General features: G+C 42.8%; 1 protein-coding gene across 3 annotated transcripts in view; it reads left to right on the forward strand.

The window, feature by feature from the left end:
- Nucleotides 1-12,525, forward strand: part of CACNA2D3 (calcium voltage-gated channel auxiliary subunit alpha2delta 3) — a 2,334,275-nt gene that overhangs the window by 1,368,358 nt on the left and 953,392 nt on the right. For all 3 annotated transcript variants that reach the window (XM_085624637.1, XM_085624639.1, XM_085624638.1), the window contains one exon: nucleotides 3,780-3,851. In XM_085624637.1, coding sequence (XP_085480763.1) covers nucleotides 3,780-3,851 — 72 coding nt within the window. The remainder of the gene's footprint in view (nucleotides 1-3,779; nucleotides 3,852-12,525) is intronic.

The raw sequence follows: 12,525 nt of genomic DNA on the forward strand, positions 1-12,525 counted from the left end.
ACTTAGGGCATGTAACTCAAATGCTACTAAGTGGGCCTGCAGCACTAGTTGTGCCGCCTACGGATATAGCTCTTCAAAATGTACCACAGGTTTGCCATTGCGGAGTCTGTGTGTGCAGGTTACTGTTACTCAGCTTGGCATTTAAAAAGCTACTTGCCAAGTTCTTTATCTGTCGCTACATCGGAGTACTCCCTGGGGTAGGGTGTGGTGTAGAGAAGAGGTAGGGCATGTGCACATGCGCTACATTCCCTAGTAGTGAAAAACATTGGTTCAGTACGGTTAGGCCTGCTTCTTGCAATGATGAACATGGGGGATTTGTAAAATGGCTATTGAGCTGTAAGTTGAGTCACATTAGCGTATTTAGTGTCGGTGTATTAGTAATGGCAAATCCTCTCCGGTAGTGAGAGTTGATCTGACATTACTAATGCGGAAATGCCACTTTGGAAAAGTGGGAATTACTGTGCTCGTGGCTCTCAGTGTGCCTGCCAGTCTGTCTCCAATCTACATATGGGTGCTGGAGGGACCGCCAAATCTGTGCATTCCTGTAGACAGCCATAAACTAGGGGCATTCAAGGGAAACTACAGACCTCTGACTGTGAGGGGCCTTCTGGGATGGAAAGAGGGGTTGGAATTTGTACCTGCATTCCAAGAGACAGGGTCATGGCCCCACTAAGGATATTTATCAAACCTCCCAGTGTAGGATGGCAGACAGGACTAAATCTACAGGGGGGCTGTGTATTTCAAGGGTGGGCTTTTGAACTGATCTCATCTTCAAAGGTCATTATGGGTATCTCTACTGGGGCTCTGTCCTCAGGAGTGAAGGGATGCTTTTGGGGTTGGAACTATTCTATGCTGATATGACGCTGGGAAATCGACAAGAGAAACCAGTGGGGCAGGAGGGATAGGCAACTAGATTATACACAGACTTGTGGCCTGGGGCTTGTTGTGCTCCAGGAATGGGACTATCCCTTGGTGGATTTTTGCCTGCATGTTGATGGCCTGCAGTTAGTCACCTCCTATCATGGCCCAGGGGTTTAAGCAGGGCCAGTTAGCTGGCCTCCTGTCTACGAGATCCCAGGGACAGAAAGGATCTCCAAATTTTCACTAAATCATAAGGACAGTGCAGGGTGCAGCGGAAACAGCTGTAAGTTATCGTCAATTCAGACAAGGACTATCCTAACATTTGCAGTAATCACACTGTGTAGAGGAGTGTGTTTATAAAGATCAGTGGCTGACCTGTGGTGCCATAACTTGAGGAGTTTGAGAAGTACTGAGGAACCCGAGCTTGTAACCGGAAGCCTGTGCTCGCTTGCACGTCATAGCGTGTGGTTTCTGAGGGGTGTTGGGGATGTTTGCTGACTCTGCGGGACCCGAGCTCGAAGCCTGGACTGTCTCTGAGCTGCAGACTGGGAGGACGACAGTGCCTGACATTATTGGTCTCAGTCCAAGTTTGCCGATGCCTCCCCTAGGAACCACACCAGAAGGTACTCTGTTGTTGGTAACATTGTGACTGGACCTGAGTAGTCCCATTGTGCCTTGTGGGCACCCACAGCTGTCTGCCTGGAATAACTGTGGCTCACACCTCTATCTGGGGGGAAACATTTCCCTAAAGTGGAAGTGCACCAGCTTCTGGCGTCACAATCTTTTGCCTAAGGGAGGGTTAGTGATCCTGCTCTCGTAAAGGTACCACGTGGTGCCTTGATGCCCTATTGCAGACAAACAAAACCAAGTAACCGTTTCCTTATGCTTAGGTGATCCAGACAATCTAATCAATGTGTCTCTAGTGGGTAGAAGTATATTGTTGGCTGGTGTAGTTTATAGTGACTGCAAGGATGGGTCATGAGGAGTAGGGGAGAACTGTGACGTCTTGACCATTACAAGCTGTGAGGGGTATGCAATATTGAGATATGTTGTGTTTTAGGCTGTGATGGGGTAAAGTGGACTACCTCTGCAAAAGCCTGCATGTATGTTTTCTCATTTTGATGTGGGAGGGATAGCTTGGATCGTGACTACCTCAGGAAAGTATGCACATAGGTTTATGTTGCTTTCAAGGCTGAGGGGATAACGGGGCAAGTGTATATATATGACTGGCACATATATTTTCATGCCATTCTGCTGCTAATGGGAAAGTTCGACAATTGCATATAGCTGAAAAGTATATATAGGAAGTGTATGTCATTTTGATTTCAATGTGTGTGTAATACAAAGACCAGTGTTTTACACAAATATTGTGGAGTCTTTTTGTAGAGTAATCTGTGGTGTTGTGAGGGCGGTGCTGGGCCAATACTTTACACTTTGATCCTTAGGATAAGCCTGCCTGCTCTGTGCCAAGCTACCAAAGGGTGAGCAAGGTTATCTTATGAGTGTATCTTACTCATCCTATCTTGGACAGTGAATTCCGTCTGGCTTCGATGTGTTCTAGCCAGACTGCTGGGTCTAACACCTATGTTTACACAAAAGACCTTGAGAAGGGTTAAACCTTGCAACACACATTTATGATTGTACATCTATTTTGTATGACACAATGTTTATCATTTAAAATTCAAAATACATCGTCTTTGTGTATTTATCTTTTGGTTGTTTTCCTCCTTTTTTGAACTTGTCATCACTAATCTGATTCTATGTATTTGTGTAGTAAATGTTATGTGACCTTCTCAATGAGGCAGTCATACAGAAATTCATAGGCTTAAACTTAATGATAAAAATTCACCGCTTGGCTGATGATAAGGGGAGTTGTAGTTCTGTTTCTTTACAATGTGTAAGGCTATGGAAAGATGTTAGATCTTAAAACAGTGTATCCACTTAATTGAGATAATTAATTTTTGTTGTGCGGTATGATCAACATAAAGAAGTAAGTACATTAAAATGAACCAGCTGAAAAGATATAATATTGAATTTTGGATGCCAATGGCCAAATCATCTTCAAAATATGTTGCACGGAAACTTTAACAACAGTGAAATTCACGCTCAATTAGCTGACAGTTTTTCATGCCACTTGAATTGCCAAACAGGCTTTGATTATAAATGTTAAATAACATATTACATGCATAATTAGAAAGCTTCAGGAATCACAGATCGACAGTGTGCAAAAAGGAAATGCCTCTGAATTCTGCTAATCTTTAATTTCTCCTAGGACGGTGCCAGAAACCTTATATTTGATCTACAATAACATTATTTCCCTGTGGTATGCTTTAAAATCAAAGAGTTCTTGTTTGGCAATGTTGCTGTTTTGAAAACTGACAGGAATCAAATGACAATAATAGAGGAAAACAACATCTTTTAAACCAGAGCACAGACAACACAGGACCATGATGTGTAATATTCTTTTATTCCGCAGCATGTTCAGTCCTCTAAGCTTGGAGTCCATGTGTAGGTATTCATTAAAAGGAATACCAAATAATTCCGTTTTAGACCTCAATTATAAAAGACACAATTTGTCAGCTGTTTAGTTATTAATTAAGATGAGCCGTCAGTCACTAGTTTTTATTAAATCCCATATTCTACATGAATCCATGTACATTTTCATTACTAAGGTCATTAGTTACCTTCCTATTTCAGTCATTTCTTACTCTTGCAATTATTTTATATCCATTAAGCTTAATGTTCCCTTAGAAGTTACTATCCATTAATTTGAAAGTGCTTCCATCAAAATATAATTGGAATTTTACATTGATACAGCTATTTTTATCAGAAGCTCTGAGAATACCTTGACATTTCTGTAATGTAATAACAATGAACAATTACATACTTTTTAGTAAAGTGCCTTTTTTCAAATTTAGCTTGCAGATGACCAAGGATTGGTTTTGATGACAACTGTTGCCATGCCAGTGTTTAGTAAACAAAATGAGACCGTAAGTATTCAAACCTCATTTCACATCATATGCATTGTAATGCGTAGATCTTTGTTGCAGTTCTCTATGAAAAATAATATGCAATTTCACAGGTATCTACATCTGAGGTGAGAGAAAAGTCATCATTGAAAGGGAAGGCTATAAAAGTTGTCTATTGCTCTCGCCTTGAGAGACAGAAGGCATTTAACAACCGTTACAGCCCAAAGCATAAGGGTTGCACTGCTATTCGAACATTCCACCCACTGATGACAGAATGTTCCAAGTTGAACAGAAAGAAACAGAAGAGATACATTCAAATGTTGAAGACTGTCTTGGCCATTATAATACCTCTGTCCCTTCGTTGTTTTCATCGGAGCTCCCATAATTCCATTGTTATAATCAGGTCATTGGAATTATGCAACAGGGGAGTGCCAAATTATGCTGCTATTTTGATATTTTTACACTTATTAACACTGTCTGGGCATAGGATGCAATACATTAGTAGAAGTTTAACACTCATATTTAGCAAAAAGCCACAGAAAGTTGACCAGTTAACTTTTGAAAAGGGCCTTCTACAGTGCAGCAACATGCATTGCTGTGTTTTCAGTAACTTTTGAACTGTTTCAGATAGAATAGTTTTTTTTTGTTTTGTTAAAATCTGCAGACTATCCGGCAGATAGTGGATTATATGGCAAATGCGGCAAATCCATAATTAAGTGGAAAATGCAGTGGCCGCACAATTGCATAAATCCAGTGCCCTGGTTATAATGTGCAGAAAAGAGTTTGGCCAGAATCTGCAACAAAGGTTTTGCTGTCATAACAAAAATGCTAAATGTGGCATTTTACTTTCAGCTGTATCCTTAAAGTTCATAAATGTTGATAGAAGGTTAAGTTGCACAATGAGCATTTTGCCTGTGTACAATTCATTTTAGTTAGTGTTAACAATACATCAATGGCAATTTTGGAAATGCCATTCCCAAGAGCAACTTACCAATGACATTATTTAAAACAGAACAAATACACTGCACTGAAAATATGCGTGTATTTTAAGTAGGTACAGCATTGTGATACTATGTTTTCTTTTTTCAACTGCAAAAGTTTAACATTATTGCCAACCCAATCCTGGGTATCTATTAGTAAATCAGTTTGGAATCTAGACATCAATCCTGGTAAAAATATTGGTAAACCACAATCATCTGCACTATGGGACTATACACCAAGTCTCAAACCTAAGTCCATGCATTTGAACACATTCACCAGCATACAGAATCAGTGTGATTTACATGTTCAAAAGGATTTCCAAGGGAGGGGCTCCTAACAGAAAATCAGTGTTTGTGTCTTTGTGTTTTTTCAATTCATAAATTAAGAAGCCTTCAGAAGAATACAACTGGCAAAGCATGAATGCATACAATAGGAAGACAGAAGAGATCTCATGAGAAATTCAACTGTTGGTTTTGAGAGTAACAGAAACAAACTTCTAAATTCCTCTTATTAGATGGCAGGGAGCATTCTAGGACTGATGAAGGTTTAAGCATAGAAGCAAGAGAGACATTTATGGACAGCAACTGAGAAATAGAGAAGAGAGTTAATCTGTGTCACCACAATTAACGATATAAGTCAAAGACACATGTAGAGAGAGGATATGCCTTATAGAGAATAAACCTAAACAGTGACCCGAAGTAAACACATGGGAAGAAAATTGTCAAGATCAGAGTGCCAGAGGTAAAAAAAAATGGATCCCTCTTTGTTGCCTCAATCTAGAATTAGACTCCATCAAGAGTAAAACTTCACTGATAGATATTTATCCTAATACACAAGAGGAAATGTTTGTCAATATTAATAGGCGAAATGGAACATGACCCTACACATGAGCTAGAACTCATGTCTGCCACATGCAATATATGCATGTCTGACAACAGATGGTAGAGTAAACTGACAGAATTGTGCCAAGGTTGATCAAATCTAACCAATAAAAAGGAAATCTTGAAATGGCAGCCGAGAACCTTCAGTTCTTCAAGGTACTCAATTAGTAGGTGATAAAAGTAAACTCTGTCTCTCATTCTGTTTGGAGAGTTGAATTAAGCCCAGTTTGTCCTCTTTACAAGCACACAAGATTGTCCATCACTCAAGATGATAATACAGTCTAGTAGACAAACTGGAAATTAAGGCACTCTCTGGCCCATGAGATAAGCAGGCACCAGACTGAAAAACATCTATGACTATTTTATCCTTGCATGCAAATGTACAGCTCTTTCACTAAAAGACTTTACAAGATCTCCAATCACCACATAGTACTGAAATAGGGGGTGCATGTGCTCATGTATGCTGGTAGGTGGAGTATTTTTTAAAATTTGGGTAACCACAGGAGTTAAGTGCTGATGGCTTTGAGAGAGGTGAAGCCATAATTCATGTGACTATTTGTGCTAAAAACACAAGGGCATGTCACACTAACTGATTCCAAACCGAATGCAGCGGGAGTAATGGCAAAATGATTAGTCAGACTCACAGAAATGAAAGTAGGAATAGTACATGAAAAAGGGATACATAACTGGCAAAACAATCCTACCTTTTAGTTTTAGGAATTAAATACTGTAGGGTGTGAGAGTCTGCCTTTGTGAATTCCCCTAATGACATCTACAGTGTAATGGTGGAAAAAGGAGGTCCATTTAATGTACATATGCAGTGGAAGTGCATAATATAAATTTCAAAGGTACTCATTCATCCATTCATTCAATGTTAAGGACAAATTTCCAGCAACCATTCTACACTTGTCGGTCAAGACTCAGACTGGAATGTGGTGTGGCAAATATAGTACTAGCTTCCAAATCCACCATACAGACAGACGATTCTTTATTTCGGCAGTAAAACACACCCATAAAAGCACAATACATGTATTAAAACATCATTAAAGCAATTTTCAGGGCCTCAGTTGTCCTCCAATTTAAATACAGCAAACAGTTAATTAAATAATAAAAACAGACAATATAAAAACATTTTAAAAATCTATAGCTAAAAGAAAGTAGGGTAAGGGAGTCATACCGTGGTGATCGACACCTAGGGCAGATTCATCAGGCAGATTCCCCACTAACAGTGTTTAGGCAAATGTAGCTTACGGCATCCGTATGTTAAAAAATAATTTCTTTTCTTTTGACTATAGCACACTTTAAAAATGTGCAAATGTTACTACAAAGTGTGAGGGAATATAACTACTGCAGGTACAACAGTACCTCGACACATCTTGTAAAGCCACATATTCTAATAATTGGGACTAAAAACATTTCAGGGTATAAAATACTTACAAATGAAGATTAAATGTAGCAAACTCTGGGACGAGGACTCATAACATGGATACTAGAATCAAAGTAGCCCAGAGCAAAGCTCAACTGCCACCTCACAATATCCAAGCCTGAATCTGGTTCAAAAGACTCTGTTCCAGGTGGCATCCACCCATGACCAATATGGCTCCATATCAGGGGTAGTTTGCAAATTCACTTACTCCCATAATGAATCACCTTCCTCTCTAAGATACCTTTTCCTGGTTTGGAATGCTTTTCCAAAACAGATTAAGTCATCCTTGAATATACCAGAGGGGATGGAAAAGAGTTCCGGTCTCCCCAGGTCAGACATTTCATGTTTAATATATTGAAATCTGGGTATAGTCAAGCCTCTTTCACAAGCAAGACAATCCGTGAACACTTTCCTATTGATACCTGCATATGGGTTTGCACAGACAGACAAAGGGGCCAGTTTAATACAGTCTTCTACATACCCAACCCTAAGCTCCTGATGAACTATTTAGGTGGTGCAAGCAGGGGATACACCTAGAAGGCGTCGCAGGACCTTATTTTCTTCAGTCTGCTGGGCGGTGGTGTTGGAATGTCCCCAGATGCTGGCTTGATAGATAAGAATGGGGAGGCATTTGCACTTGAATACCTCCAACAGGGGGATCATTGGCTTTTTGCCAGTACATGAGGCTAAGCTTTAAATGTAGCAGGTGGCACTAGCAAACTTTTGGGAGGATTTATACTTGCAGGGACCCCAGTTTCCGCTGGTATCGAAGAACACCTAGGTATGAAAATCCTGGGTTGAGGTAACTGGGTGGACTTAGAGGGAATATGCTCAGTGACTTCACAGATTTGGTGCCACAAAACAGTGTACTTTTTTGAGCAAGTTGTGGTTAAACCTAGGGATCCCATGAGGCTAACAAACTCCTGAGACGTGTGTGCTCTTCCCAATAAGACAGCGTTATACGCTTAAAGTAACGCTGGGGCATTTTTCTTGCCCACCATCTGGACATACTCAGCACAGGCAGAAAGTGCAGCGTCAAGATCATTACTGTACAACAGAAATAGAATTGGGGCCAGTACACATTCCTGCCGAACAACCTTCCCCAGCGGGAAGCTGGAGGTGCGCCAGCAGGGCCATACCTAAAGAATACTGACAGATCAACGTGCAAGACCTGCAAAAAATGGGCAAGCTCTGGATCCACCACCAGGTCACTCAACACAGCCCACATCTTGGATCTTAACAACGCTGTTGAAGGCGCGAGACAGATCCATCAATGTTAGGCAGATGGAGCCCAGCTTCTCGATGGTGTACTTGCTAATGAGCAAGTGTAAATTTAGGTATTGCTCCACAGTGCCCAGTCCCCCCTCAAACTATATTGTACCTCTGACAGTGTGTTTGTCTCCCTGGCCCAGGACAGAAGGCAGTCCAACACAACCCTCCCTGCGAATTCAGCATAGAGATTGGCCAATAACAATGTAGGAACTGCGGATCGCACTTAGCCTTATTAAATGGAGACTTTATGATAGCTTCCCAAATCTGTTCTGTGGTAAAGTTCAATGTTATTGGGAAGACCCACACTGCCTCAGGCTCTCCTGGAATGTGCCAGTGCAGTAAAGAACACTGAAGTGGCTCACTCAAGCCTCTGGGCTAATAGAAGTGATAACTGAATTATAGCTGGATCCCAGGATGCCTTTGTGCTTAACCACCTTCCAGATGGTCCTGGAATCCTTCTCCATACAAGACTGAACCAGCCTATCCTAGTGCTCCATTTTAATCTCCTCACGCCTACTGCACAGGTTCCCTTTATACTCAGCTCTGAGATCTTGAATCTTCAGGTTGTCTCTGGGTTTGTCCTTGAGAGCCCTATGCAAGTTAGCATAGATCTTTCTCTAGGAGGAATCAAACCACTTGACCCCTGGGCTAACAGGTCTAATTGACTTCATAAGAAGGTTACAGATGGCTAGCCAAGTTGGGTAAAACAATAAGTCTTAACCCAGAGATCATCCAGGAGGGATAGGCAATTGAAAAATATGTCAAAGTGGTTGGCAGACAAAATTGTCATCACCACTCCCGTATCAGCATTCCTCCATACTAGACAAAGCTCCTGTGATTTAACAGTGAAGGATGAAACAGGAATGCCACTGGCCCTACCTTACCCCTTGTGGATAGTTAGACTCAACCACAGGGGATTATGGTCACTCAGTGTCTTTACAATGGTGCTTCTTCTTGGGACTCTCTCCCATTGAAGCCCTAGACACAAAAATATAGTCAATTATCGACCCATATTCCACCACTAACATAGGGAGCATTCGCGAGATAGGCAGGGCCATTGGCATGACAGGTGTTTATAAGATCAAACATATTAACCATGGTTAAAAGAGCCTTAGCTTTCTGGTCCCACTGCTGGGAAATACCCCTTGTACATGCTTTATCCAGGATAGCTAGCTCATTAGACTGAGACGTATGGCCAATATGGAACCCTGTGTTCAAGTGGGCTAATTAAATTTCGAGACCCAGTATAAAATTAGACAATGTGTTAATATTAGTGCACATATCTATACCAAAGAACTCATTATGTAAATTAATAATTTGAAAGTAGAGCTCAAAATTAGAGCTTATTATGTAAATTAATAACTCAAAAGTAGGCCATTAGTACTCCCTTGGCTGAGCCGGAGAGGGAGAGGGTTGTCGGGACCATATGGACAACAAACCCATCCATGCTTACAGCTTCTGTAATCCAAGTCTCTTGCAAAAATATCATGTTGTGGCTTAAGACAAGCACGGTACAAAAGGGGGTGGTGATGGACGGAGCATCAGAACCAATCAAACACTCACACCCAGTCAACAGATCTGGGTTTGATCCATCACCGTTCTTTAGCCCACTCTGCCACCCCAGTTCAGACATGGCCATATGCAAATCAGTCTGACCCTGTGCCTCATGGGAACAGTCCAGCACGAGCTGCCAAGCCATGCCTTCCCTGGACCGGAAACAAGCTTCCTAGGACCGGTTTCTGGCATTTCAGCCGTCTTCAGCCAGGCTTGCTTGAATCCAGTGGCAAAGTGAGCAAGGGACTCATGTCTGAGCATACCCTGCCAACTTATGGCGAACAAAGCGGTACAAAGGGGGTGGTGATGGACGGAGCATCAGAACCAATCAAACACTCACACCCAGTCAACAGATCTGGGTTTGATCCATCACCGTTCTTTAGCCCACTCTACCACCCCAGTTGAGACATGGCCATATGCAAATCAGTCTGACCCTGTGCCTCATGGGAACAGTCCAGCACGAACTGCCAAGCCATGCCTTCCCTGGACCGGAAACAAGCTTCCTAGGACCGGTTTCTGGCATTTCAGCCGTCTTCAGCCAGGCTTGCTTGAATCCAGTGGCAAAGTGAGCAAGGGACTCACTTCTGAGCATACCCTGCCAACTTATGGCGAACAAAGCGGTACAAAAGGGGGTGGTGATGGACGGAGCCTCAGAACCAATCAAACACTCACACCCAGTCAACAGATCTGGGTTTGATCCATCACCGTTCTTTAGCCCACTCTGCCACCCCAGTTCAGACATGGCCATATGCAAATCAGTCTGACCCTGTGCCTCATGGGAACAGTCAAGCACAAACTGCCAAGCCATGCCTTCCCTGGACCGGAAACAAGCTTCCTAGGACCGGTTTCTGGCATTTCAGCCGTCTTCAGCCAGGCTTGCTTGAATCAACTGGCAAAGTGAGCAAGGGACTCACGTCTGAGCATACCCTGCCAACTTATGGCGAACAAAGCGGTACAAAAGGGGGTGGTGATGGACGGAGCATCAGAACCAATCAAACACTCACACCCAGTCAACAGATCTGGGTTTGATCCATCACCGCTCTTTAGCCAAGCACGGCCCAGCTATCATCATCCTTTTTATTAGATAACCCAGGAACGTTCCAAAACAATATTTTTACCTGGTGGGTAGTGTCAACAGGGCTAACCAGGATCACAGCATCATATTCAACAGTGGGGAGAGTAGGATGCAATAAACTTGCAGGGCCTTCTCCCAAGGGAGAACCACCAATTTCCTTAAAGGGAGGCATGGAGTGCAGTATGTTTACACGGTCTACTCTCTTGCCATGTCCTTCAGGGTGCCTGCCCAGGCCATGGTTGTCCTTCTGCAATGCACACACTGACTTCTTCGGACCATTCCAGAGTCCATCCACATTGGTCAGGCTCCCCAAAGGACCAAAGCGATTCTGAACGAGATTCTTATAAAATGGCCTGGACTTGCTTTGTGCCCTGTGTACCCTCCAAGTTGTCTGCATTGGGTGGTTAAGTGACCAAGGGCCTGTAGAAGTAGACATTGGGTAATATACTGGCCTTATTCCAGCCTGGGCAAAAAGCCCCAATCAAATTCCCTGCTACTTTCGTGTTTCAAAAAGTAATGATGACACAGTCATATGAGATTGTTTTTGGCATTTTCCCTACCCAGCCCACCCTTCTGGCCATCATCACCCTGTTAAATAGCTTGTCTCTGCACCAAATGTTGTCATGAATCCTGTGGGTAAATGTATGGATTAAATCCTTGGTTGATCCCACTACACCAGGTCGATGGGTTTGCACATCTGCAAGTACAATAACGTATGAGCAGGCCACAGGTGGAAGGTCGCACCTAGAAGTAGTACCAGCGGCCAGACCTGAATGGCTATTAGTGGTGGGAGTATTATTGTGTGCAGGTGGGGGCCCCTCTCATCATCCCTGCACCTGACGGGCTGATGTAGCATGGGATGTCACATGGGATGCAGTTGGCTCACCTTCGCATATGCGGTCGCCAAGCCTAAGATCTTACTCAAGTTCCAACTTTGAACAGGAGGCTATCTTGATGCACACTGGGTATAGGATTATTAGCATTTGTGCAGGCCGGTACATCCTGGGTCCTGCCTTTGAGTGAGGCTAGTTCAATTAACCTGAATGGAATTTAGGCGATCAAACATTCCTATTTATTTAGCATCCAGAATCGCTTCTACCGTTTTACCCAGTTAGTCTAACTTGCCCTCAGTGCTGTCCACAAGATGTCCACCACTATTTTCAGACTCGCTCCCCTTAGAGCCCCAGGTAAGATCTAGAATTGCTTGTTTTGTAGGTATTGCCTTTTTATGGTTATGGTTTGGGAATTTAGCTGCCTTAAGGGAAGTCTTGGTTGGGGGCACTTGGGGAGACAAAACTAGAAATGATTGGGCCTGTGCTTGTGACTGAATCCCAATGTAATTGGCCACAGAGGCAGCCTCTTCTAGATGGCTTATAGGGGCCAAAGAGGATTAGGTGTTGCGTCTGCATCAATGCTGGAGGCTGTGGGAGCAAGGGAGTGCCTTCTTTCTACGTTCAAGATTTCTTCAATAGTTACTCCCACTACCTTTTCGATGTAACTTTTGAG

Source organism: Triturus cristatus, chromosome 9, assembly GCF_964204655.1.
Source record: "Triturus cristatus chromosome 9, aTriCri1.1, whole genome shotgun sequence".
Lineage (NCBI taxonomy): Eukaryota > Metazoa > Chordata > Amphibia > Caudata > Salamandridae > Triturus > Triturus cristatus.